This window comes from Nicotiana sylvestris, chromosome 1 (genome assembly GCF_000393655.2).
Source record: "Nicotiana sylvestris chromosome 1, ASM39365v2, whole genome shotgun sequence".
Taxonomy (NCBI): Eukaryota; Viridiplantae; Streptophyta; class Magnoliopsida; order Solanales; family Solanaceae; genus Nicotiana; species Nicotiana sylvestris.
This window is the reverse complement of record NC_091057.1, coordinates 45757675-45783892: the sequence shown is the minus strand read 5'-3', so window position 1 is coordinate 45783892 and position 26218 is coordinate 45757675. Positions and strand designations below refer to the sequence as shown.

The 26218-nt window shown below is 39.4% G+C and overlaps 1 protein-coding gene across 5 annotated transcripts; it reads right to left on the bottom strand.

Moving 5' to 3' along the window:
- Positions 1-494: 494 nt before the first annotated feature.
- Positions 495-17705, bottom strand: LOC104239002 (protein ALWAYS EARLY 3). 5 transcript variants are annotated; one of them, XM_009793536.2, is made up of 22 exons: positions 17536-17705; positions 17192-17255; positions 16721-16828; positions 15934-16032; positions 15758-15820; positions 14054-14131; positions 13401-13575; positions 12841-13100; positions 12384-12741; positions 11186-11263; positions 9845-10098; positions 9707-9763; positions 9257-9565; positions 8999-9177; positions 8598-8880; positions 7423-7650; positions 4705-4866; positions 3227-3370; positions 2934-3149; positions 1832-1936; positions 1645-1746; positions 495-957 (listed from the first exon to the last, which is right to left on the bottom strand). In XM_009793536.2, the coding sequence occupies exons 3-22, from the start codon at positions 16817-16819 to the stop codon at positions 793-795; spliced, it is 3414 nt and encodes a 1137-aa protein (XP_009791838.1). In that variant the 5' UTR covers positions 16820-16828; positions 17192-17255; positions 17536-17705; the 3' UTR covers positions 495-792. The 5 variants fall into 5 exon arrangements, with proteins under 5 accessions (XP_009791838.1, XP_070006832.1, XP_009791837.1 ...); XM_070150731.1 differs by having other exon boundaries at positions 16721-16821; XM_009793535.2 differs by lacking the exon at positions 17192-17255.
- Between the last annotated feature and the right edge of the window lie 8513 nt (positions 17706-26218).

The following is a 26218-nucleotide window of genomic DNA, read 5'->3' as shown; positions in this document are numbered from 1 at the left end:
ACAATTTGTTGACATGATAATATCTTGCATTTTCATTGCAGCTTAGCTGGAGCATTCAAGCAGTGAGAGAATGTGACTGGGATTTTCAATAAATCTGAACCATTATTTTAATGCATAATTAATTTCTACAAAGGAAAAAAAGTTAAAGATATACGAATTTGGTAAAAATTTATCCACACTATTTATATCAAGCGAATATGCTTTACATGGTTAAGTAATAATGAGGTAAAAATGCCGATTAATTAACCATATTAGCTGATAGATGATTATGTGGAAGACTCATCTCATGCATCATTGATTTGGTATAACCCAAGTGTGAGTAAATTTTTACCGACTTTGTTGTCACTTGCAAGAAACTCCAACTCAACTTGAAGGATGAGGGCAGTAAGCAGTTTTATGTCAAAAGTGCATATTTTATTTGGAAATCCATACAAAATAAAACCACTTCTCACTAAGGAAATTGGACAATGTATCATAAAATGAAGAAGATGAAATATAAGAACAATCTAAAATTTATATTATTTCATGCCTCTGAACTTCCAAGCCAATTAGCAGGTGTAGCTACAGGTTCAGCAAAGCCACCATTGGACTAGTTAAAGTGGAAACTGATCAAGTAAAGACTAGCCTCCATTATGAGGGAAAAAATACAGAAATCAACATTGAAGAACAATGGGAAGAGAGGCAGCAAAAAAGTGAGTTAGCATTGATTTGAGAGCTGAACCATGAATAAGGCTAGTTATCTACATGGTGAATTTACAAGAGCCAAGAAAATAACAGTTGATAATACATGGTCTACATCGGTACTAATGCCAGAATTTGGTTTCTGATTATTCCCATGCACTGCTGTATTTCCGCATAGATTGGAAAGTTCTGTGAGCAACAGGGTTGTAAGCTTGCTACAGCGGAATCCAGTACTTTTGCTACATCAGCTGGTGGGAACTGTCGTTCCGAACACTTCTGCAATCGTGTACAATATACAATCAATTTATGTCAAGCATAATGATGGGAACACCAGAGCTATGAACTGAATAAGCAAAGTGAAGTATGGCTTTAGGAGATATCATGTCATATTCTGCCATAAAACACTTTGGTCAATTTTTTCTTTCGGACTTAAGTAGCAAGAAATATTCATCTCTAATGTATTGACGTGAGACTTAACAAAATGCAGGTTATATCAATGTTTTTATTATACTGGAGATCATGTTTAAGCAACAGCGAGAGACTATAGACCATCTTTTCCTTTTCCTTTTCCTTCTAATTTCTAACATATCCTCCTCGAAGGCTATCTAGCAATCTTTATGGAATAAAACTTGGTGAGGAAAGAGGAATTGCCCCTTCATCAGTCAATCTGTTTTGAGTCTCTCCTTCTTCCGTTATTTTTCAGTGATCGAAAATCACAACACATAGTCGACTTAGCTAGATAAAAATAATTTTGTAATCCAACTTGAGAAGCACGAGAAGCATCTTTCTGAGGAACATCTTACGTCAATGCAAAAAGGAGGCAAGCCAACATGGAAATCCAAAGTCCAGTAAAGGACAGAAAGTGAAAGGTAATCCAAGCAAAGGTAATTTCCATCCCCTACGTTCTAAAGCAATACTCTTATGACAAAAGCCAGCCCAAAGAAACAGAAAAATCGTATTTACCTGAATCATAAGCAAAGTAGCGACGCATTTAGTAATAAGTTCTGAAGGAATTTCTGCTTCATTTTTATCTGACATATTCTTTGACTTAGGATCAGTAGGTTGCTGCAACAGATCAATGCACTAAAAGTCAATTGATAGGAGAAGCAAAATAGCCACTAAGTGAACATGAGGTGGTAAAAGATCTCACAGTTGGCATGCAAGAATCATCTAGTGGAATCCGATCATTCACATAACCAATAGCCTCCTCAATCTTTTCAGTGGTGTTGTCTCTATCAGTAAGTGAAAGCATCGCCTACACAGACAAGTTAATCAGTATCAAAGAGAATCTACAGCAACATGCAGAAGATAATGACAAGATCACAAACATGACTGAAGAAACATAAAGAAAAGTTAGGATGCAATGCACGATCATAAATTTTCCACTGCACGCAAAACTCTGGTGGTATTGAATTGATAAAATCAGATCCAAACAGATTACAGGTTGTCATATTATTTAACCTAGTTAGAAACTGTTTTAAATGAACTTAATATCTATAGCTTTCAAAAGAGTGTTTCAAAGAAGTTACTACACGTCCAATTTTTCTCTCTAACCTTTCATTCCTGATGTATTTTTCGAAGTATTTTGATTCGGTTATATATCGAAATGAAAAAATTACAACCTTTATGCAAAAGTATATACTATAATTTTTCAATGGAGTCAAAGGGCCCAAAAGTTCTAAGAAGCCTCCAACAAAGAATTATTTTATTTTAAAATGCTAAAGCAGAAATCACCAGGTAACAGGATAAGTATTAGAGATCCAGAGAATGTGCAATTATGCAAAACCATATTAAGAAATATTGAGGACACCAAAGCCCTAAAGATCATATAGGTAAAACCCAGTAATTAGTGCCTTATAAAGAAGTTTCTCCTCTCACTCAGATAAAAGAGGGACAAAAGCAGGTACTTCCATGAAATTTCATTTATACTGATTAAACAATAAACAGCATTATTACTATTTGTGCAGTTTGTTATGTTGTAAATGCTATTACTGAAGAGAAAATGGACAATTGCATCTTTTGAAGAAACATGTTCGAATATTTGCCAATCTGCTGAGGTGGATTCAGGAATAAATCGACCTGGCAACCATGTGAATGAGGTTTCTGAAGAAACTAATAAATATTGACATGCTATGCTTAATCATAACCCGCTTTCGAATTGTTTCAAACATTATCTTACAACCGATTTGGGTCACACAACCAATCCTCTTAGAAAGAATTCGAACAGAAATAAAAGTTGAATGAATGTATACCTGCACTGCTGCATCTACCATAGTCCGGGCTTTGATTTTTGAACTTTCTATTATCTCATTGACAAGGAACCCTGATTCTTGCGACTGACTTGTACAACGATCAAAAGTGCTCAACGTACTAGGATCAGCAAAATTTGGAACTGGCCTTGGGAATGCAAGTGGAATGCTTCCCTGATAGGTATTCCGCTGTCTCAAGCGATATAGAGCAGAAGAAACCTGCCAAAACAAATGAATACTATAGCAAACTTTGTGCACTTTCAAAATTTCAAATTCTAATATGAGGATAGACAGACCTCCTCATTGACCTCATTTAACTGTATTAGCATGGCAGCATATTGCTTCTTGAAAGTCTCTGAGTCCTTAAGAGAACAGTCATTGCTCGTTTGGTTTTCCAACACATCATCATTCATGCGCCTCAACTCTGAAACCACTGCTTCCTACACGTTCAACCAAATGTCATGAGCTCACTGCACATCTGGCACAAAATATGCTTGCCTATTGTATATCTAAGATCAACTAGAAAAATGCATCTACTGACACAAATTCCTGAAGACATACATCGAAATACAAGAACAGCCAACTACTTAACAGTGAACTTAAAAATAAAATACGAGAAGCAGTACAGCTCTAAAATAGAAGAAACTAGTCATCAATATGGTAGCAGCAACTGCTCAAACTAGCTCACCTCTATCTTAGATATTCCCCATCCTAAACAAAAAGGTAAACGCATCTTTTCTTAACACCAAATACAAGCTTAATGAATACTTCCACAATTTTAGATTCAATTTTTAGATGTACATATGCCTATAATAAGTTCTATAAAACTTCTTCAGTCTTCGTTTTTAAAAAGTAAATAGAGCTTTAACCGACTAGTGAATGAAAGCTTACCCCTTCAACAAATCTTCTTCATTTTTCTTTTTTTTTTTTGGATTTGCACCGGGTGTCCGAGTCTCTAAGAGCCCCGACTAATCCCGGGGGTGCACAGGCCCTCGGCAAGGAGTTTCCCGCAAGTGCACCACGGTTAATTCAGGTTTTACCCAGTCTGATGGCCCTCAAAAATTGTTTGCACCCAGTGGGTTTCGAACTTGAGACCTTGAAAGGGAGCAAACCCCAAGGCTCAAGTCAATTGCCACCAGGCCAACCCCTGAGGGTTAATCTTCTTCTTCTTCTTTTTACGCAAGTAAACCATTTCGGTTTCGATAAAGAAAGCTATTCTCCCTTATTAGCTTATATAGGCAATTTGAACATAACTTCGACAAGTTTTATTCATAAAGGTATTTTATTTGGTTAAATAAAAAAAACTTACTGCTGAATTGTGCGACCATCTCATCTAATAGCTTTAACTTTAACTTCTAGAAAGGAAACACATACATTAATTTTTTATAGGTTTGCAACATGCTCCCTGACATGCAGGCTTGATTCGTTTACTTGAGCTAACCACGTGGAAATACTTTTGACTTTGAGTGATACTGAGCCTCGAATCTCTTGCTATGCTTCTATGTTAAATTATGTGACCACCTCATTTAAAAGCTTAAGTTGGAGAGTAAATAAGCTTCTTTAGGTCCACAACACTTACATAAGCAGACAAAGATACAAGCATATATATACACAAGCATATATATATATATCGGAAACACCCTGGGTGACCTCCCCGAACCCACTTGTGGGATTTTACTGGTTGTTTTTGTTGTTGTGTATATATATAGAGAGAGAGATCTAGCTTTCATTTGTATAATCTTCATTAAGTAAAAAATAAATTAAGTTTTGTAACCTTTTTGTCTAGTGCACGAGCCAACTCAGCAAGAGCTTGAACATCAGCTTCCTTTGCTTGAATCTGAGCGACCCCAGAAGACTTTGAATATGCTGTCGATTGATATATGGCAGTTTCCATGACTCCAAATCTAGATTGCATATCCACTTCTGCTGAAGCCACCTAACCATCAACGAACTCATATATTAGGTGGAAGGACAAGTGAGAAGCATAAAAAACTACTCACTCTTCTTAATTATGTGAAACCAATATAAGGGAGTTACAATCAAAACTCTAAGGGGTCATTTGGTTGGGAAACAAGTTGTCCCAAGATTAATTATCCTGGGATTGTTATCTCACCCTCCCACAGGGATAAAAATAACACTACAATCTCGGGATAACTAATCTCAGGATTAATTATACAACAATTTTATCTCAACCAAACATGGGATAAACTCATCTCAAATTTAAACTCGAGTTGAAGAATTAACCCAAAAGGGCCCTAAAGGGACTACGAAAGGTATATATTAATACAGTACTGCAGAGAATTTGAGATTCGGAGTATAGTTGGTAATCATGAAATCTACTAACTCCCAAGTTGAGTGTCGGTTTCCATTCTCAGGTAAACCGAATTAAGGTTCAGCTAAATCAAAAGGCAGAAATACACCATTTCTGTTACGTGGCCTACTTTTGTGTGGGTTTTCGCCTCAGTTAACAAAGATTTAGAAAAACAATGGCAGGTAATCATTGCATTAAAATAGAAATACTATCAAATAAGTTTTTTTGGTTAAAACCCTAAGTTCTACTAAGAATAGTTTGACGGCTAAATGTCAATAATTTTAACCCCCAAAAGTCAACTTAGAATAGTTAATTTGAAAAAATACTATATAATGCAGTACAAAAAGTTAAATGACAGTTGCCTGTATTCTTCCTGCTTTTAACCCTTTTCTCTTTCTTACAAACTATAATGTTACATTTGATCCTGCAGTTTTCCATTCACCAAAAACAAATACAAACATCTATTTTGGACGGAAGTACATAGATGCATTGATTGAATACTGAAGTATGTGATATAAAAATCTTGAAGGGGAGATTTGGAGAAGAGGAATAACTGCATGAGGAAAGAAGCATCTCACAGGGCATAAACTTAAAAAGGAAACATGAAATAATTGTTTTCCCCACCCCATCCGACTCCAGCATGACATAATTTTGATTAGGAATTGGATGAGTAAAGTTCTCTCACATTAGTTTGTTTGACCAAAGGCTACGTCAGCCAATCTTAATAATTCAAGCTAGGCTTTAAGTGGAATCTCTACTAGGACTTCACCCACTTAAAGGGACAAGCCAAACCAGAAAACACAGTACATAGATTACAAAACACTCCATAAGCTAGAAGAATCAAAAGGCAACTGTTTCTGGAAATGAGCATAGATACAACCATACTCTGTTTCATTGCACCTACTAATCTAAGTTCATAGCTCTTACAAAAAAATTGTTAGATTTTGTACGGAAAGAGTCAATCCTTCACTTAATCATTCAGGTCTCAGAAATTAAGTGCATTTGCTTTTAAAGTCTGAATCTTAATCATTCAGATCTTGATCATTAAGTGTGTTTGTTTTTTTACTTCACAATCACTTAATGGGTCTTAATAGGTATGTATGATTAAGATCTATAACATACACTTAATTTCATTAAGATGCACATCCACATTCATTACTAACTACCGTCATCGCCTTCCATTATCAACTACCACCACCACCATACTCGACCATAGCCGCCACCGCTACCACCATCCACCACCACCACCACCATACTCAATCATAGCCGCCAGTACTACCACCATCCACCACCACCATACATAGCCGCCACCATTACCACCATCCACCACCACCCCCACTACCATCATCCTCAACCACAACCATACACTCACCCACTTCAACTACTACAACCAACCATCTCATCACCATCAACAATCATAGCCGGCACCGCCCACCATTATAAACTACCACCACCATCACCTTCTTCAATCACAACCACAACCACTACTACCACCCACCATCATCAACCATAGTCGTCATTGCTACCAATCACCACTAGCTACTACCTAGAACTACCACCATCAACCAAAACCACCACCGCCTCTAGTTGGCATTCACAAGCACACCACCACCAACTACCATATTTTAAAAACTATATATACTTTATTGATAAAATATTAGATTAATTAGTATTTTATATGAATTTTATATTTATTAATTTTTAAATAAAGATAAATTTTATATATTCAGATGGTAAAAAGGCAAAAAGTCGTAATCATTTAGTATTCAGATCTTAATACACATCTTAATATTCAGATGTATATTCAGATCCAAATATCTTAATCTTAATACACTTTTTGATATTCAGAGATGTATTCAGATTCAGACGTCTTAATATTTAAAAAAACAAATGAGGCCTTAAGGTTTTTTCCCCTGATAAGTAATTCTTCACTAATGTTCTCCCAAGTTACAGCACAAAAGGCGGAAAATGCTCGATGAGGTCATAATTATTTTGGTTGGGAATTGGATGCGACAGATTGCAAAATCTTGTTTAATATGATGTCTTGAAAAATAGTTTGGACAAAACTATGGCCATGCAGGAGAGTTTCTCAGTTTTTAAACCAGGGTGCTTGAGAATCTTTGAATCCGAAAAAAACGAAATATAAAAGGTATTTAAGAGAGTATGAGGAGAACCACTGACCTTTGTCTGCTTTAGGAGATCACTGATGGGATGACTTGGTGGGGAGAAATGAGAGAAAACATTTCCATTCTCCATGTTGTCACAGGCCGGAAATTTCATATACTCATTTACTCGTGCATTCACCTTGAGCTCATTAAAACTCTCGAAAAACTTGTCAACAGCATCTGCACGCCTTGTAAGTAGTGTGGGCATGTTTTCAAATGGATTTAGAGGCATGCAGTCAATGTCCTGCCAGAGCAAATGTTTCAACAATTTATCAGGTCCAGAAAGCAACCACTGGAGAACCAGAACAGAAAAAAATAAAATGCCGATCCTCTTTTACAGGTACTGATTACTAACTCATACACACAACCTGTTATGAACCAAGTACAGAAGCCAGTTACAAGGACACATAAGCTTTGTCTTCCAACAGATAAAAAAGGTTAGACGCATGAGTTCAATACTTCAGCTTGGTTCAGTGATCCATTTAATTTTAGTTATATATCTTTTTCTTTTTCTTGCTTTCAGAAGTATCCTCAGAAGAAAGATTTTTTTTCTAAAAAAAATTTAAAGAAAAATTAAGGAGATGGCATCACAGTGTGAGTACAGTTATTTGGGATCTCTTCATGTAACCTAATTTCTAATTCTATTCTCCCACATTATGAGATAGCTCTTAAATCCCAAACTAGCTGAAATTGGCTATATAAATCCTCTGTATACGTCTGCTCTACTCAAGCACACTTCATTCTGATACTAAATATGAGTCTTAGAAAAGGCAAATAAGGGGTTTTCAAGACTAAAGATTCTTTAAGTCTCAGGTAACCTTATATGGACATATAATCTCTAACCACAGTAGACCTATTGTCAAACTCTGGACCTAATGTAAGTGTGATAAAACCAAACCTATCCCAACTAGTTGGCATCGCCTATATGGATCCTTTGATTCCATTGTGTTCTATTATTTGGATAAATCGATATTAATTTTGCGAGATTATAGGGACAGGTGCATATAGGGGTCTATGCAGGACAAGGTCAAACCATCTAAAGCGACCTCCTCGCATCTATCCATTGCGTCAACTACTCACACCATCGTAATTATTTCTAATCTTCTCCAATTTACGGTGACCTAAAAAAAACTAGAGTTTAACATACCAGAATATCATATGAGCATATATTAAGAAATACTAATGAATTACCATGACAAATTCAACCCCGAGCTCAGGTCGGTCAAACTGAACACGACATCTTGAGCGATCAACTGTCAATACACTTCCATCATGAATCTCTCTTGTTTTTGGATGGATGGCAATGACTCGTTGCCCAACAGACAATGGCCTTGCAAGATCTGTGGGTAGTCCTTCCCTGGTACCTTCACGAAGTTCAGTGTAATGTGTTCTGACAGATTCCCGGTATTGATTAAGCTTCTCCTTTTCTTCATTCAGAAATTGCTCAGAGAATCGCCGTGGTTTTCCAAGAGAACTAAATCAAGTTGCAGATTCATTGGACCATCATTAACATAAAAATAACAAGCTTAATGTTCAGAACTTGCTCAGGGAATAGAGTGACTTCCAAATTGCAGGAAAGTTGAGAAGCATACCTTCTTATGACGCCCCATTCAACACGAGTTAACCTTGGAACATGTCCCAATCCAACATGATTCAGGTACTCCACAAAATCCCTTTTGGCAAACCAAGGGTAGTCAATTGCACTGTAGAACCACTCATACGTACACCATCTTCGTACCTGATGGTTGGAAAGGCAATTGGAAATATTTTCCTGCATGCAATGTATGCAAGTTAACTAGTGTTTATATCACGAGAAAGCATTGCAACAGGGACAAAGGTGCATAACCAACCTTAAGACTGAATGCTCTGTCATGAAGTGCAGTGAAGGATGCACTAGTATCATCCAAACTTTTATCAGGAATTTTCAAATCTTTTTGTCTTTGAGGTTTTTTCAGGTCCATCTTACGCCTGCTTCTGACTTTAGTAGGTAAGTTAACCTGGTTTGCCACAGGGATCTCCGCAGTTGATTGAGCTGAATCACTTCGTTCTGTTCTTGGATCTGCACATGATGAAGGCTCTTGATCTTTGATTAATTTCGGGGATGCACTCTGATAGGATCTTTTACCCTTATAGGTTGACTTCTTTGATGCTTCTTTTGCCTATAGGAGAAAAAATCACGTGAAACTAGTTTAGTGCAGCTGATTAAGGTAGCCAACCTGGCAAAATGTTTAAAGGAATGGTTCAAACATCTGTCTAAACCTCTAAACAATCACTTGAAATGGACAAAAATAAGAAATCACCTCAGCTTCCTCGGATCCAGCAACATTATTGTTAACATGACCTTCAGTTTTTCGAGCCTGCAAGATTATTCTCAGAAGTGTTACATATCATTTAAAAAATCAGAATATTGAGCAGGGATGCAAGCTGTCTCCAAATACCTTAGACGACATTGCTTTATGTGCCCTCCTCGCCTGCTTTGTTTCAGGAACAGCACTAACATCAGTAGATGTAACTTTACCATGCTTTGATTTTGTAGTGGAAGCAACTTCAAACTTTGATAAAGGTTGACTCCATCTAGATCTAACCCCCCCAGATCCACGTTTATCTCTATGTCTGTTTGCAGGCACGGCCTCCAAGGAGCCAGATTCATCAACATGATCATCAAGTTCATCATTGAACTGGATCATGGACTCTGAAAAAAGAAAAAGAAAAGGTTAATCTGATACAATCTTAGTTAAGACAGGGAATAACAACTGAAAAATCAAATGGAAATACGTGAACTGATGAAGAAGATACAGGACAGTCGCATATCCAAAGCTTCAATTGGGAAAGAAAATGAAAGAAAAAGCGAAGGAAAGAACAATTTAAAAGGCCAAATACATAGACGGCCCCTTAAACTTGGTTTGAAAATCCATTATGGCACCTCATCCTCGTGTAGTACCTATTGAACGCCTTATGTTACTCAAAAACTCTGCCGATTAGACATGCTTTACTGACATGGACCAGACGTGTTTCTCACTTGTATTGAGTGTGTGAAATGAGCTTTGACAAATTTAAAACGGGCCCCACTCCTCTATAACTAGGGAAAACATCACCTTTTTCAATATTTTTCTGTGTTTCTCCCCCTTCCTTCTTCTTATTCTTTCTCTTCTTTATCTTCTGATACTTTTTCTTTCACATATATATAATTTTTCACTAGACACTAATACATGAATAGACAGGCAGCCAAGACGAATATTTAAGACAAATCGAAGCATAATACAGTCCTGAAGCCAATGCACAAATGATAAGCTAAATAGAAATCATTGTGCTTAAACGAACTAACTTCGATTAAGTTGAAGTTACCTTTTTTGTAAATAATTCACAGAAAAAAATGATATCTAAGTACAAATTTTTATTTTTTCAGATAAGGTAAAGTTTTATTGATATTCAGTATTAAGGTAATACTGCAGAAAATAACAAAAACTGGACTTGTGTTTACATCACAGACTCATAGAAATTAACAAGTCCATCAGATCAGACAAATTTAATACATTGTTTCCTTTCAAGCAATAGTACATCTGATATCTAAGTAAAAAAGCAAAATCAAAGCTCTAAAGTTTGAAATAACAGGACAGAATACCTGAAATCATAAAGGTCAAAGTTGCTAAAAGGTTAGGCTAAGAGAGAATGTGAAAGGGGGAGACGGAGAGATACTATCAACACCTAGCATATCTGCAGTTGCCAAACAAGCAAGCCTCCATACAAATATCTATAGAAACAGAATTTTATGTCCTTACCATCTTCATTTTCTGCTGTTGGCATCATCAGAGACAAATCAGCCAACGTTTGTAGAGCATCAAAAGCGGAGCTTTCGTCTACATGAAGGAAAAAGTAAATTAGCAAATACATCTTCTAATTTGGCTCATTGTACCAAGATATATAACAGTTTCTATCGCATAATAACAGGTTTGCAGTCAATTACTTTTCAAAAACAGCATGCTACTTTGGTGTAAATAGCAGAACTCAGAGAAGTAAGGAACAGTATTCAAAATATAACAAACTTGTGCAGATGTAAGTTGCCCAAAACTTGTAATTCTGAGTCCTTCCTTTCTCTGCCTTTTCCTGCCTGTCTATCCTTTAACGGATGAAGTAACTAGCTAATATTAATGTTATGGGGGTAATGTTCTGATCTAATGCCAGCTATAGTAAAGCCTTGAAAGGTGAAAAGCTGGAAAAAAGGAAGAAGTCCCAGAGAATGGCAACTAGAAAGCTTCGCTTACAATAATTATTATGGCACAGAAGGAACCGACACTTTGAAGGTAGACTTGGGAAACTTTGTTTGATGGTTAAGCACTTGGGAAACCTATATATGCTCTCTTTTGTTTCTTATTTTGTTTAACATTCTGAAGTTCCCGGGCCACTTTGAACTTGTTAAAATATTGCAGGAGGGATGTTGTGTCTATTAGTGGAGCAATCCTTGAGTTTTTGCTTCTGTAAACAACTTTTATCCTTCAATTTTAGTGGCATATCAAGAGTACCAGAAGGGCGAGAGGAGGAATGATTTATACCCGACAGGAAAAGAGGGAGGAGGGGTGTAAGGGGATAATATTTGAGGTTAACGTAGCCTCTGCTAAAGAAAACAGAGGATGTGATCTAATATACACTCATTTATATCGAGATAGTAAGAAATGGCCACTGTGACATTTTCTCCTTCCAAGAGAATTACCCCTAGTTGGGCTAGTGCAATGATAACACCTCACGATACTGCTCAGCACTCTTCCCCCTCCTAACTAAGGGCAGTTAGTTGCATGTTCAGATCCTATTAGGGATTCGACTTTCCTTATTTTCCAAAAGTGGATCTCATTCCCCCTCTTAGCTAATGGCAAAAAGATAAAATAGAATAATCAAAGAGGACCAAATGGAATATTCAAAATCCCGTTAAACCATTCAAAGGGAAAGTTCTCAAGAGCAGTAATCTACAAAACTTTGTAATACCTCTGCTGAAAAGAACTTTTTTGCTCCTCTTTCTAGGGCCTTGTAAAGAGGTCCTTGAATTCTTTTCATATGTGGCCTCCATTTCAAGTTTACCCCTCACCACACCCAATATTTGACCTTCTTCTGTACCACTACATGCCTCTTTGATATCATCAAAATGATTGGCTCCACTATCATCAATTTCCAACTTTTTACCATAAGGTCTTCTTCCCTTCTGTGCTGTTCGACCAAAGGTTCCAGTTTCCACTGAATCATTCTTATACCGCAAAAGCTCTCCAGTGTCCGCTTCCATGCTTCCCTCTTCTTCGTCCACTTCATTACTAAGAAGCTTGGCATTTCCCATACCTATTTTAACATGCTAGTCGAGAAAAAGAAAAAGGAAAAAATAAAAAAGTCAGTGCTCAGTACATATAGTCTACAGAGATAAGTCACACTAGAAACGATAGTTAAGCAATACCTTTCTTTCAGCTGTCTCAACAGGTGAGGACATAGCGCTGTCCGTCCTACGGTTCGGTGTCTGAGAGACCTGAGGAGAGCCACCTCTTTGTGAAGCTTCTGTTAAAACTAATGCTATCTTCACATCATCATCAGTGTCATCTGCCTGTAGTTTCAAACTCTGCCTACTAGGAGAAAAATTCTTCTCACCCTTGGGATTTCCACAAGAAAAAGAAACAGGAAAGCGTGGAGTTCTTTTCCCAACAGCACGAGGCCGGCTTCCTGAAAGGCAACTCCAGAGAATCTTCATCAATAATATTACATGACAAGGCTCAATCCTTAGATAAGTGATAATGGAAGGCAGCTAAACAAAATGAAACCCCAAGAAAAGCTACTACTGCATGTAAGTGCAATGCACTGGTGACAATAAACTGTATGCAAAAATAAAAAGTAAGAGAGTTTCTAATCAAGATCCATCCGGAAGATTTTTAGAAATATCCTATTCTTTCTTTTCACAGGAATAATTCTTCATTTAATTTAATTTATCCCTTTTTTGCGGGAGGGGTAGAAGGGACAACGCACCTCCTGAACGCTTCTTCTTCAACAAAGTTAAACAACCATGACTAGCTGCTAATGTCGGAGATGTCATCTCATATGCTTTAGAAATATTAGACTGAACTTTACCCCGAGCACGTTTTTGAGGTTTTCGAGACGTTCCAGCATCCTCATTACTTTCTTGCTCACTGTCGCTTGCTGCCTGACATCCCATAGTCAAGTTACTTCAACAGCAAATACAAACTAAGACTCAGGTACAAATTTAAACACTAGAACTCAGAAACCATGAACAAATATAAGGGATGGAGTAACATTTAGCAGATAATCACTTTTCTTTAAAAAAAAAAAAAATCTGAACATTAAGGACAATGCTTTGCCACGACCTAATGCACAGAATCGCCTTTCCTGATGTTTATTTAATAACAACTTGCAAAGACTTTTCTGTTCAAGACAAACTGCATATGTCAATTGAAGCATTCAAGCAATCCCACACACTGGATGCCACAAAGCTAAAATTCTAGTATCTCATTTGCAAAACTACTCCTTCAGCTTGAAACAAATAGGAAAGCAATAGATGAGTCTGGTGGACGGGGAAAGGAGTGAGGAGGCGTGCACAGATAAAACAAAACATAAGCACACCACATTCCCCATGCTCAAACTCAACATATTTTAAGTTTTACCAAGTTGCAGTAGTGATCAGTCATCATGGCAATCAGCCCAACCACAGATGCGGTCCCCTCTGGAAGAGATAAATAAGCCTGAAAATACAGTAGAATGAAGTAGGTAACGATTTCCATCACCATTTTGTACGATTTAACTATATATTCAATGTTGATTAAGTACTTAGAGTCATTTGTTGTTCTAAAATTAAAATCTTATAATAATATCACCACAAAAACAATCATCAAATTGTCTCTGACTTGTTGCTGGCTAAAATCACAAGACAAAGATTTATGATGATGATCTTTTTGATAAAGACAATGGTTTTATGATGATTAACATGGCACTCAATGATTTCGATGTATAGAATCATGTAAGGGGTATAAATGACCGCAAGAGAAGTGATTACTCTTTCTAAGTGAGATCTTCACCAGGAAATGACAGTTTTCTATTTCAAGTGCAATGATGGAGTACGGAGGGCTGTTACACTGTAATAATACATCAAAAGGCAAATGGACAAATCATTTTACCAACTGGCAATGCAGATTTATGAATCTGAGGCCAGCTCTGGTGCAAATCTTTTCAAGTAATATCAATTACCCACAGGATTACAATGTTTCATATCAGGATCCACAACAGGAAAATAAAGTAGCACCAAAAACCGAACTAAGCTGGTTAAGATGAGAAGGAGACGCAAAACCAAAAAAAAAAAAAAAAAAACAGAGAAATGGAATCTGGTGACTGCCCAAACTTCAGAGAAAGAAAGAGAAGAATAGGTAAGTTACAGTAAGGAAACTCAATCAATGATAAAAGTGTTAAATGCTTACTAACAACAGACTAGAAATGTCATACATATTGAAGGAAGAAAAGAAACAGAATGTAAGCGTCATATTATCCCTAACTGGTATGGGATATCCTCCTGCAAAAGCTGGGAACTATGCACTTTCTTTTTAACACAATCCTTCTCCTTTGACCTTTCCTACAATTCTTTTGTGGCGGCGTCATTTTACAAGGTAGAAAACAGAAAATATATGTGTATGAAAGTGCTTGATTATGTGATAATCTCACAGTACTCAGGGAACCCTACTGTTGGAGGTTTGAAATCTATGCAGCTGGTGAGTAGAAAACAACAAATCGTGAGTACACACTTGACTATCTGATTATGTACAGAGCACTCATCGAGATAGGAGACTGCAGCTCATTTTCATAACATCCATAGACGTCTCTGATACAAGCGGTGAGGCACATAACACCATATTAACAATCATGACCATGAAATAGGAAAGACTTAATTATTTCCAAAAGCAAGATAAAGAAACAAAGGCTCTGTGGCCAAAGGCAGGCAATGTAAAATGATTGCCTACAAGAACAAGAGAAACTGAACATCAGATGAATACAACCCCACAGAAGTTGACAACCTAACCAGATGTCATTGTAAAAAGGATTGAATTCATTAGAGTATTGTTCTCCTCAAATAACTTATATTGAATAATAATATTCACAACAACATGAAGCGTTTGAACAAGATTCTGACAAAATGGGTTCTCTCACCATGCTATTAGCATAGATGAATTTAAGTCCAATTATATATTAGCAGGAAAATAGCTTAGAAGATGGATAAGAAAATGAAGAGAAGTATTGCCTATCAAGATCCGTTGATTTCATAAGCTAAGAGGAATCAATTATAAGGACACGTTACTTTGTTGTCTGTATTCACAGCCTACCCTATTCATCATGTAAAGAGCTTCCACCATTTCTGAAGTTCGGGGTTTCACTGCAGCAGCAACCTGCGATAAGTGTTAGAGGCAAGGCGTCAGAGATCAATCAACAGCAAAAATATGCAAGTTATCGGGGATATCCAAGAAACTTCAATTAACAAAGACTTTGAATTTGAACTGACCTTTTTCCAATCTTTACCATACTTGCGGTATGCTTGATAGAAGCGTGTCAGATCTTCCTCACTCCACTCAGGACCAAGCATGTCGGACAACTTCCTCTTCTACAATTTGAACAAAGAACCATGTCAAAATGCTTATATAATGTCCTCTATGTGTCTTCAAAGAATACTTAAAGACTAACCTAAATGAATACATGAAATATTTCTCCTTTGCAACTCAACATATTACCACTTTCCTAAAGAACCATTTGGTTGACAAGAAGAGGAAAGGGAAGTGCTGGCAAATTTTAACTTTCCTGCATATTCTCCGTGTTTAGTAAGAGGAAATTTGTGGGAAAAGCTTTGAAACTTTCCCACATAATAAACTTCCATCCAAATAATGTGATGAAAGAACTACAGTTTCTTTTAAAGAAAGTTGAAAGTTGGGAACAAATATTTTCTTCTCATTCCAAACTTTCCTTTTTCCTTCAAAGAAAAACATGCAGGAAATATCTTCACTTCACTACATTAGTAGCAACTTCTTGACATTCTTGACAAAGACATTCATCTTTTTCCTTGCACTATCTATCTCTTTAAATTTTCCCCTATGGAAAAGGTAACATGCACCATCATGTGCTATAAACAAGTACCACTTCTCAAAAAAAAAAAAAAAGAGCATGCTGTCATTTCCAAGAAGATACTAGTTCATCCTATGTGCATGTTCCAAAAGCAAATAAAACCAAAACAGTACTCACTTACATGCCTCTTCGTGTAATATTACAAGAGCAAACAAAAGTTCAGTAAAACTCACCCGCAAGTTTTTCTTCGCACTGTCATCTTTACTGGGAGAGATTTCCGTTGTAGGAGAAAACCGCTTATTTACACTTCTAGATTTTCTTGCTGGAGCCATGCCTAAAATCTTGGGAAACCTCAGCAGGATCAGGCAAGCACAATTTAAGATTCTATTTTATGACAGTTAAATGTTTAGGAAAGTGATAAAATAGATTGGTAATATACATGATTTTAACATGTAAGCACCAAACTATAGTTTCATCAAAATAAAAATCCATGGCATAGTTACTTGATTAATATATATATATATATATGTATATATATATATATATATATATAAATAGATGGCAGATTTATTATAAGTGAACAAGTGGCTTATTAGCATATAGTAACTTCTTTCCCTTCGAAACTCACATATGTGGTCCTTTTAATGGTTATCAAAGATATGCATGAAATAATTTGTATTAACATATATAAATTGTAGCAGCACCTTAAGTACTTGTAATGCGTTTCCATAAGTTCAAACAGCATCTTCTATATAAATTTCTGAGCTTCTGCACAAAAAAAAATTAAAAAAAATTCCCTACTTGGATGTACCTAGTAAATCCAGCAAATATATGGAATTATACATACCAATAATTCCTATTGATAAGTTTTGTGCAACAAAATTTACAAGATACACTAACAGAAAATAATTATGGCGATCTGATAAACTTCTAGAAAGACCCACAAAGAAAGGATCAAAACTTTCAAATTCATAGTTGAAACCCCTATATTTTTGCACCAATTCGTTGAAAAATAAAATCATACAGAAAGAAAAGTGAGTTGATTTACCAATTGAAACTGATTCAGCTTCTCAATCAAATCTCAGAACCATGAGCTGCGATACAGATGAGAGAAATTCGCTAGGTTAATTTTGAATAAACTTGCGGCAGATAAAATGGGGGAGAAGATGATTGAAAATATTTGGGGGTAATAGCCGCGAAACTCTTTTGTATTTGTATTTTTTATGGGGAAGAAATTGGTTTATATATTATTCTTTCTCTTTTTGAATTGAAACTTAAAATGACTTTTGTCTTTTTCTGATTCAAGGTTTGTTAATGTTTAAATAGGATACTGAAATTATTGGAATACACAATAAGCGAACAAGTTTTAGAATTTAAATTAGAAACAAAACAATGCACGTGCGATGACTCGGTTGGGATTTAGGACGATATATGTTCTTAAACGTAAAAGGTCAAAAATACTCTTATACTATATATGCGAAAAAAATTATTCGTATCCTTCATTATATTTAGGTCCATTATTGCCTTAGATGTTACAAAAATACTGCAAAGATACCCTTCCTCTGTTAGGACACTCCCATGTGAAAAACACCATCCTACGTGATTGTCACGATCCAATTCCCGAACCCGGTCGTGATGGCACCTCTCGTGAAGACAAGGTCAGTCAGACCAAAACGGGACATCTCTTTAAGCAGTTAATTATCATAAACAGTAATAAACATAATATAATATCCATAGGTTGCGAAAACTTTAACGATAACAACAGTAGAAACCATTCCGACACAGCTCAAACTGAGGTGTCACAAGTCATGAGCTACTACAGAATCTGTTATAGGTCTACAAAGTACGGAATCCGATACAACAGTCTGAAGAAAACATAAATGATAGAGGATAAGAGAGACAAGGGGCTGCGGACGTCAACAGCTACCTCGTAACTCCAAATCACTGTATAGCCTAGAAGGAATCAGCGCTCAGGTGCGGACTCTGCTATGCCTGAATCTGCATACACGGTGCAGGGAGTAATGTGAGTACTCCGACTCAGTGAGTAATAATTATAAATAATGGCTGAAAGTATGAAAACACGTAAAGGCACAAGGCAATTCCATATCAAGCAGTAAAATCACTTAAAGTAGTAAATCAGTGAAGAAATCAAATGATATTCCTTTTTAAAATAAGTAAAACAGGTAATTTAACAGGTAAATAACAAGTAGAAATCTGCCCCTCAAGCACAATATCAATTGCTCAGAACAGTATGAGCCCCTCGGGTTCACTCTCAGCACAGTATCAGCCCCTCGGGCTCACTCTCAGATCATAATGGGTACCCGTGCTCACTGTGGGTGTGTAGACTCCGGAGGGGCCCCTTACGGCCCAAGCGCTATATCAAGCCACCTCGTGGCATCATCACTCGGCACTCGGCCTCACATCACTCAAGCCACCTCGTGGCATATAAAGTATCTCAGGCCCTCGGCCTCATATCACTCAGCATATCCTCACATATGGCCCTCGGCCTCACTCAGTCCAAAAATCATCACAAGCCCCTTGGGCATTAGTAAAACAGTAGTTCTCAGCCCAAAACATGATGTAGAAATATCATTTAAGTTTCAAATCTGATTAAAAGTGGCTGAGTTTGTAAAACAGTAGATATCAACAGGACTGAGTTCAAATAATAAGTCAAGCAATGAGGAAACAGTGATAAAAATCCCCGAAGGGTTCAAATAGTTGGCACGAACCCCAAATATGGCAATCAACCCAAATCATGATGATAACAAATGTATTTCAGTCAATACGTGGTAAAATCATCAATCGGGACGGACCAAGTCACAAATCCCCAGTAGTAAAAGACCTCACGCTCATCATCCAACGCGTATCTTGCCTCAATATAGCACTACGATGTGCAATCTGGGGTTTCAAACCCTCAAGACATCATTTACAACCATTACTCACCTCGAACTGGCTAATTCTCTAGCTCGCGACGCCTTTTCCCCTCGAATTGGCCTCCACGTGCGTCGAATCTATCCAAAATCAGAACGAATACGTCACAATATGCTAAGGGAACAAAGCCCAAGCGAAAACATTCGAAAAATATCAAAAATCCCGAAATTAGCAAAACCCGAGCCACAGGCCCACGTCTCGGAATCAGATAAAATTTACATTTTTAGAATCCTCATAGCCTCACGAGTCTAACCATACCAAAATTATCCAATTCCGATACCATTTGGTCCTTCAAATCATCATTTTATGTTTTTGAAAGATTTCACAATTGTCTTCCCAAATTCCATCCCAAATCACGAATTAAATGATGAATTCAGTAATAAATTCAAATATTCTAGCCAAATCTGAGTTAAAATCACTTACCCCGGTGAATTTCTTGAAAAACCTTCGAAAAATCGCCAAAATCCGAGCTCTCTAGGTCAAAATATTAAATAAAACCCAAAACCTCGTATTTATAGGGTACCCCTCAAATTTCAGCCTCCGCGGGCCGCACAAGCCAGTGCGGTCTGCGCAAAAACAACCGCGGCCGCACAGTCCTTCCTCTGCAGTGACAAGCTTTAGTATTTTGTCCATACCTTTCGCTACAGATGTCCAAATTGTGATATGTTTACACTTCTGAAAACTAGACACGAAGGTCTACAACTTTCATTTTTGGATCACCTTGAAATTTCTTATAGATCAAAAGATATGAGCTTCCGAAGTTGGACCAGCGGGAAGGTTCTTCACCGCGGCCGCGGCCCCTTTTGTGCGGGCCGCGCGACACCTACCACGGCTGAGGCCGCTTTTGTGCGGTCCGCACAGCACTCACCGCGGGCGCACTCATTTTTGTGCGGACCGTGTGGGTGAGTTCCGGGGCCTCCAACCCTTCTAGACCTGCTACGGCTATGATTTTCACACTAAAACATCCCGGAACCCCCGAAACTTCAAACTAATTGTACCAACACATCCTATGACATCGTTCAAACTTGTTCAACACTTCGGAACGCTTACAAAAATATCAAATCACCAATTTAACATAGGTTTCAAGCCTAAGAACTCCAAGAACTCTTAAATTATGCTTTCGATCAAAAGGTCTATCAAATCTCGTCTGAATGACCTGAAATTTTGCACACACATCCCAAATGACACAACGAAGCTATTGCAACTCTCGGAATTCCATTCCGAACCCTATATCAAAATCTCGCCTATCAACCGGAATTTGCCAAAATATCAATTTCGCCAATTCAGGCCTAAATCTTCTCTACAACTCCAATACCCATTCTGATCGCGCTCCTAAGTCAAAAATCACCTTCTGAAGCTAACCGAACCATCGGAACTCACTTTCAAGCCTTCTAACACATAAGTCAACATCCGGTTGACTTTTCCAACTTAAGTCTTCTTAAAAGAGACTAAGTGTCTCATTTCTTACCAAATCCTCTCCGAACTCGAACTAATCAACCCGATCACATAAAACACGAATAACAAAGCGTAAAGAAGCTGAAATGGGGAAAACGGAGCGGTAATTCATGAGACGACTGACCGGATCATCACATCCTCCCCAACTTAAACAAACATTCGTCCTCGAACGAGTCAAGAAACATACCTGAAGCCTCGAATAGGTGAGGATATCTGCTCCGCATCTCCCGCTAGGTCTCCCAGGTAGCCTCCTCCACAAGCCAACCTCTCCACTGCACTTTCACTAAAGTTATACCCTTTGACCTCAACTTTCGAACCTGACAACCCAAAATAGCTATTGGCTCCACATCAAAGGTCAAATCATCATCCAACTGAACCGTGCCGAAGTCCAAAACATGAGACGGATCTCCGATATACTTCCGGAGCATAGAAACATAAAATGTCGGATGCACACTCGACAAACTGGGTGGCAACGCAAGCTCATAAGCCACCTCCCCAATCCTCCGAAGCACCTCAAAAGGCTCAATGAACCGCGGACTCAACTTGCCTTTGTTCCCAAACCTCATAACACCCTCCATGGACGAAACCTTCAGCAAGACCTTCTCACCAACCATGTGGGACACATCTCGGACCTTCCGGTCCACATAACTCTTCTGACGTGACTGCGCTGTATGAAGCCTCTCCTGAATCACCTTCACCTTCTCTAAGGCATCCTGAACAAAATCTGTCCCCAATAGTCTAGCCTCGCTGGGCTCGAACCAACCAACCGGAGATCTACACCGCCTCCCATACAAAGCCTCATACGGAGCCATCTGAATACTCGCTGGTAGCTGTTATTGTAAGCAAACTCTACAAGCGGTAGAAACTCATCCCATGAACCTCCAAAGTCAATAACACAAGCACGCAACATGTCCTCCAATATCTGAATCTTACGTTCGGACTGTCCGTCCGTCTGAGGATGAAAAGCTGTGCTGAACTGCACTTGAGTACCCAACTCTCGCTGAACAGATTTCCAAAATTGGGAAGTAAATTGAGTACCTCTATCTGAGATGATGGAGACCGGAACACCATGTAACCGAACAATCTCCCGGATATAAATCCCTGCCAACTGCTCTGAAGAATAGGTAGTACACACAGGGATGAAGTGCGCGGACTTGGTCAGCCGATCCACAATCACCCAAATAGCATTGAACTTCTTCAAAGTACGAGGAAGACCACTCACAAAATCCATGGTGACTCTCTCCCACTTCCACTCTGGAATAACCATCTGCTGAAGCAAGCCACCGGTCTCTGATGCTCATATTTCACCTGCTGACAATTGAGACACCGAGCTACAAATCCCACGATATCTTTCTTCATTCTTCTCCACCAATAGTGCTGCCTCAAATCCTGATACATCTTCGCGGCACCCGGATGGATAGAATACCGCGAGCTATGGGCCTCTTCCAGAATCAACGCTCTAAGCCCATCCACATTGGGCACACAAATCCGGCTCTACATCCTCAACACATCATCATCACCGATGGTCACATCTCTGGCATCACCATGATGAACTCTGTCCTTAAGGACAAGCAAATGCGGATCATCATATTGGCGCTCTTTGATGCGATCATATAAGGAAGACCGAGAAACCACACATTCCAACACCCGACTGGGCTCCGAAATATCCAATCTCACGAACCGATTGGCCAAGGCCTTAACATCAACTGCAAGGGGTATCTCCCCAACTGGAATATACGCCAAACTCCCCATACTCACTGCCTTTCGGCTCAACGCATCTGCCACCACATTGGCCTTTCCCAGATGGTACAATATAGTGATATCATAGTCCTTAAGCAATTCCAACCATCTCTACTGCCTCAAATTAAGATCCTTTTGCTTGAACAAATGCTAAAGACTGCGATGATCGGTGAATACCTCACAAGATACACCATAAAAATAATGCCTCCAAATCTCCAATGCATGAACTATGGCAGCCAACTCTAAATCATGAACAGGGTAGTTCTTCTCATGGGGCTTCAACTAACGAGAAGCATAAGCAATAACTCTACCCTCCTACATCAATACACAACCAATCCCAACTCTCGAAGCATCACAATACACGGTATATGAACCTGAAGCTGATGGTAAAACCAACACTGGAGCTGTGTTCAAGGCTGTCTTGAGTTTCTGAAAGCTCTCCTCACACTCGTCCGACAATATAAATGAAACACCCTTCTGAGTCAACTTGATCAAGGGTGATACGATAGATGAGAATCCCTGAACAAACCGGCGATAATAGCCTGCCAACCCAAGAAAGCTACGAATCTCTGTGGCTGAGGACGGTCTGGGCCAACTGTGAACCGCCTTTATCTTCTTCGGATCAACCTAAATACCCTCGCTGGACACCACGTGTCCCAAGAAAGCCACTGTACTGAGCCAAACTCATACTTGGAGAATTTTGCATAAAGCTTCTCCTCCCTCAATCTCTGTAACACAACTCTCAAATGCTCCTCATGACTACGCGAGTACACCAGAATATCGTCAATGAATACAATAACGAACGAATCCAGATAAGGCCGAAATACACTATTCATCAAATGCATAAACGCTGCTGGGGCATTGGTTAGCCCAAAAGACATGACGAGAAACTCGTAATGACCATATCTAGTCCTGAAAGCAGTCTTAAGAATATCTGAATTCCTAATCTTTAACTGGTGATAACCCGAACTGAGATCAATCTTGGAGGACACCCTCGCTCCCTGAAGCTGATCAAATAAATCATCAATGCGAGGCAAATGATACTTGTTCTTAATTGTTACTTTGTTCAATTGCCTATAATCAATGCACATTCTCATCATGCCATCCTTCTTCTTCACAAACAAAACTGGTGCACCCCAAGAGGACACACTAGGCCGAATGAACCCATTATCTAAAAGTTCCTGAAGTTGTTCTTTCAGTTCCTTCAACTCTGCTGGTGCCATATGATATGGAAGACTAGAAATGGGCTTAGTGCCCGGTGCCAGGTTAATACCAAAATCAATATCCATGTCCGGTGGCATGCCTGGCAGGTCTGCAGGAAACACATCGGGAAAATCCCTCACAACTAGGACAAAATCGATACTAGGAGTGTCAACTTCAACATCCCTCGCGAACGCTAGATATGAAAGACAACCCTTCCCAACCATACGTTGGGCCTTCAAGAAAGATATCAATCTACTAGGAACATAATCAGTCACACCATGCCACTCAATCAGCGGTACACTCGATATAGCCAAAGTGACTGTCTTAGCATGACAATCTAGAATATCACGACACGGAGATAGCCAATCCATGCCCAAAATGACATCAAAATCCACCATGCTCAATAACAATGGGTCTACTCGGGTTTCCAGACCATCAATAGTCACCACACATGACCGGTACACACGGTCTACAACAATAATATCGCCCACCGGGGTAGATACATGAACAGGTAAGTAAGAAACTCACGGGGCGTACTTAAATAACGAGCAAAGTATGATGACACATAAGAAAAGGTGGAACCAGGATCAAATAATACAGAGGCATCTCTATGGCAGACTGAAACAATAACATCTGGCCTACCTGGAAGTGCATAAAAATGGGCCTGATCGCCCCCTAATCGACCTCCCCCTCTGGGGCGACCCCTGGCTGTCTGACCTCCACCCCTAGCTGACTGAGCAGGTGGTGAGGTAACTGAAGCAGAAGTTGAGGGCTAACCCCTCTGCTGAGATGAACTAGCAATACGACAAGGACACTACCTCCACACATGTCCAAACTCTCTACACTCAAAACAACTCCCAGGTGCTGGAAAAGGGGACTGAAGGGAACCCCTCGCACCGGAGTGACCAACTGATGCACTTGGCATAGAAGAACCCTGAGCTGACGGGGCACGAGATGAACTCTGGGCTAAGAGGGCGCTAAGTGAAGGCTGGCCCTGCTGTGACCCATGATAACCATGACCTGAAGATGCCCAACAATAACTTGGGCGAGCTGACTGAGCAGGCCTGAAAGAATGGCCTCTACCATGCTGAAACTGGCCCCTCGAAGGAGCACCACTATAACTGCCAGATCCTCTTGGCCTCTTGGCCTCACTCTCCTCTCGATCCTGACGGCAAACCGTCTCAATCTCGCGAGCGATATCGACCACCTCCTCGAACGTAGCACCCAACACCTTCTCTCGGGTCATAAGAATACAGAGATGGTAGTTAAGGCCATCAACAAATCTCCTGATCCTCTCACGATCTGTTGAAGTCATCCAAATGGCATAACGAGTCAACTCCGAAAACCTCGACTAATACTGTGACACAGTCATATCCCCCTGTCGCAACCACTCAAACTGTCTACGCAGCTCCTCTCTGCGGGACTACGGCACATACTTCTCCAAGAAGAGAGTGGAGAACTGCTGCCAAGTAAGGGGCGCTGCTCCAACCGGCCTACGCCTCTCATACACCTCCCACCATGTGAAGGCAGCCCCAGTAAACTGAAAGGTGGTAAATGTCATACCGCTAGTCTCAAGAATCCCTGCTGTACGGAGCATCCGCTGACACTTATCAAGAAAACCCTGGGCATCCTCACCCTCAACACCACTGAATGAAGGAGGCTGGAGTCTACCAAACCTCTCATGACGACGCTGCTCATCATCTGACATAACTGGCACAACAAAATCTCGAGCTGGTGCAACCGACTGAGCTGGAGGTGCCCTCGGTGTCTGTAGTCCCTGCACTACCTACTCAGGTGTGCGAGCAGCGGGGGTCTGATTGCCTCCCCTGGCCTGTGAAGTAGTTGCTGTTGTAGTGGCTGAAACTGCCTGAGCCAGGCCAGTGCAAACTGATAAGATCTATGTCAAGGCCTCCTAAAGACCCGGAACCACGATAGGCACAACTTGTGCCTGAACTGGTGTTTCTGGAGCATCCATAGCTGGAGTCGGATCCGGAGCTAGGGCAGTTGGTGGATCTACAGGTGCGGTCCTCGCTGCTTTGCCTCTGCCACGACCGCGTCCACGGTCTCTGGTGGCCGCCGCTGGTGGCACTGGTGGTCGCCTACCTCGTCCGGTAGCTCGCGTCCTCACCATCTGTGAGAGAATGGAATAACAGAAGTTTAGTACTCGGACCAACAAGTTCGCACGACAAGAGTTTCAAGAATATAAAGTTTTTCCTAAAGGTTCTGCAGCCTCTCGGGGATAAATACAAACGTCTCTGTACCGATCCGCGAGACTCTACTAAACCTGCTTATGACTCGTGAGACCTATGTAACCTAGGCTCTAATACCAATTTGCACGACCTAATTCTCGAACCCGGTTGTGATGGCACCTCTCGTGAAGACAAGGCCAGCCAGACCAAAAC

Bases quoted from the DNA above. Each gene is read 5' to 3' on its own strand.
- LOC104239002 (XM_009793536.2), bottom strand. From the start codon at position 16,819: ATGGCTCCAGCAAGAAAATCTAGAAGTGTAAATAAGCGGTTTTCTCCT. The intron at 7,651-8,597 runs GTAATTCATTAG...TTGCTCTGGCAG, and splicing joins TCGGGGTTGAATTTGTCATG to GACATTGACTGCATGCCTCT. The intron at 3,371-4,704 runs GTTACAAAACTT...TTGAACGTGTAG, and splicing joins CTCGTGCACTAGACAAAAAG to GAAGCAGTGGTTTCAGAGTT.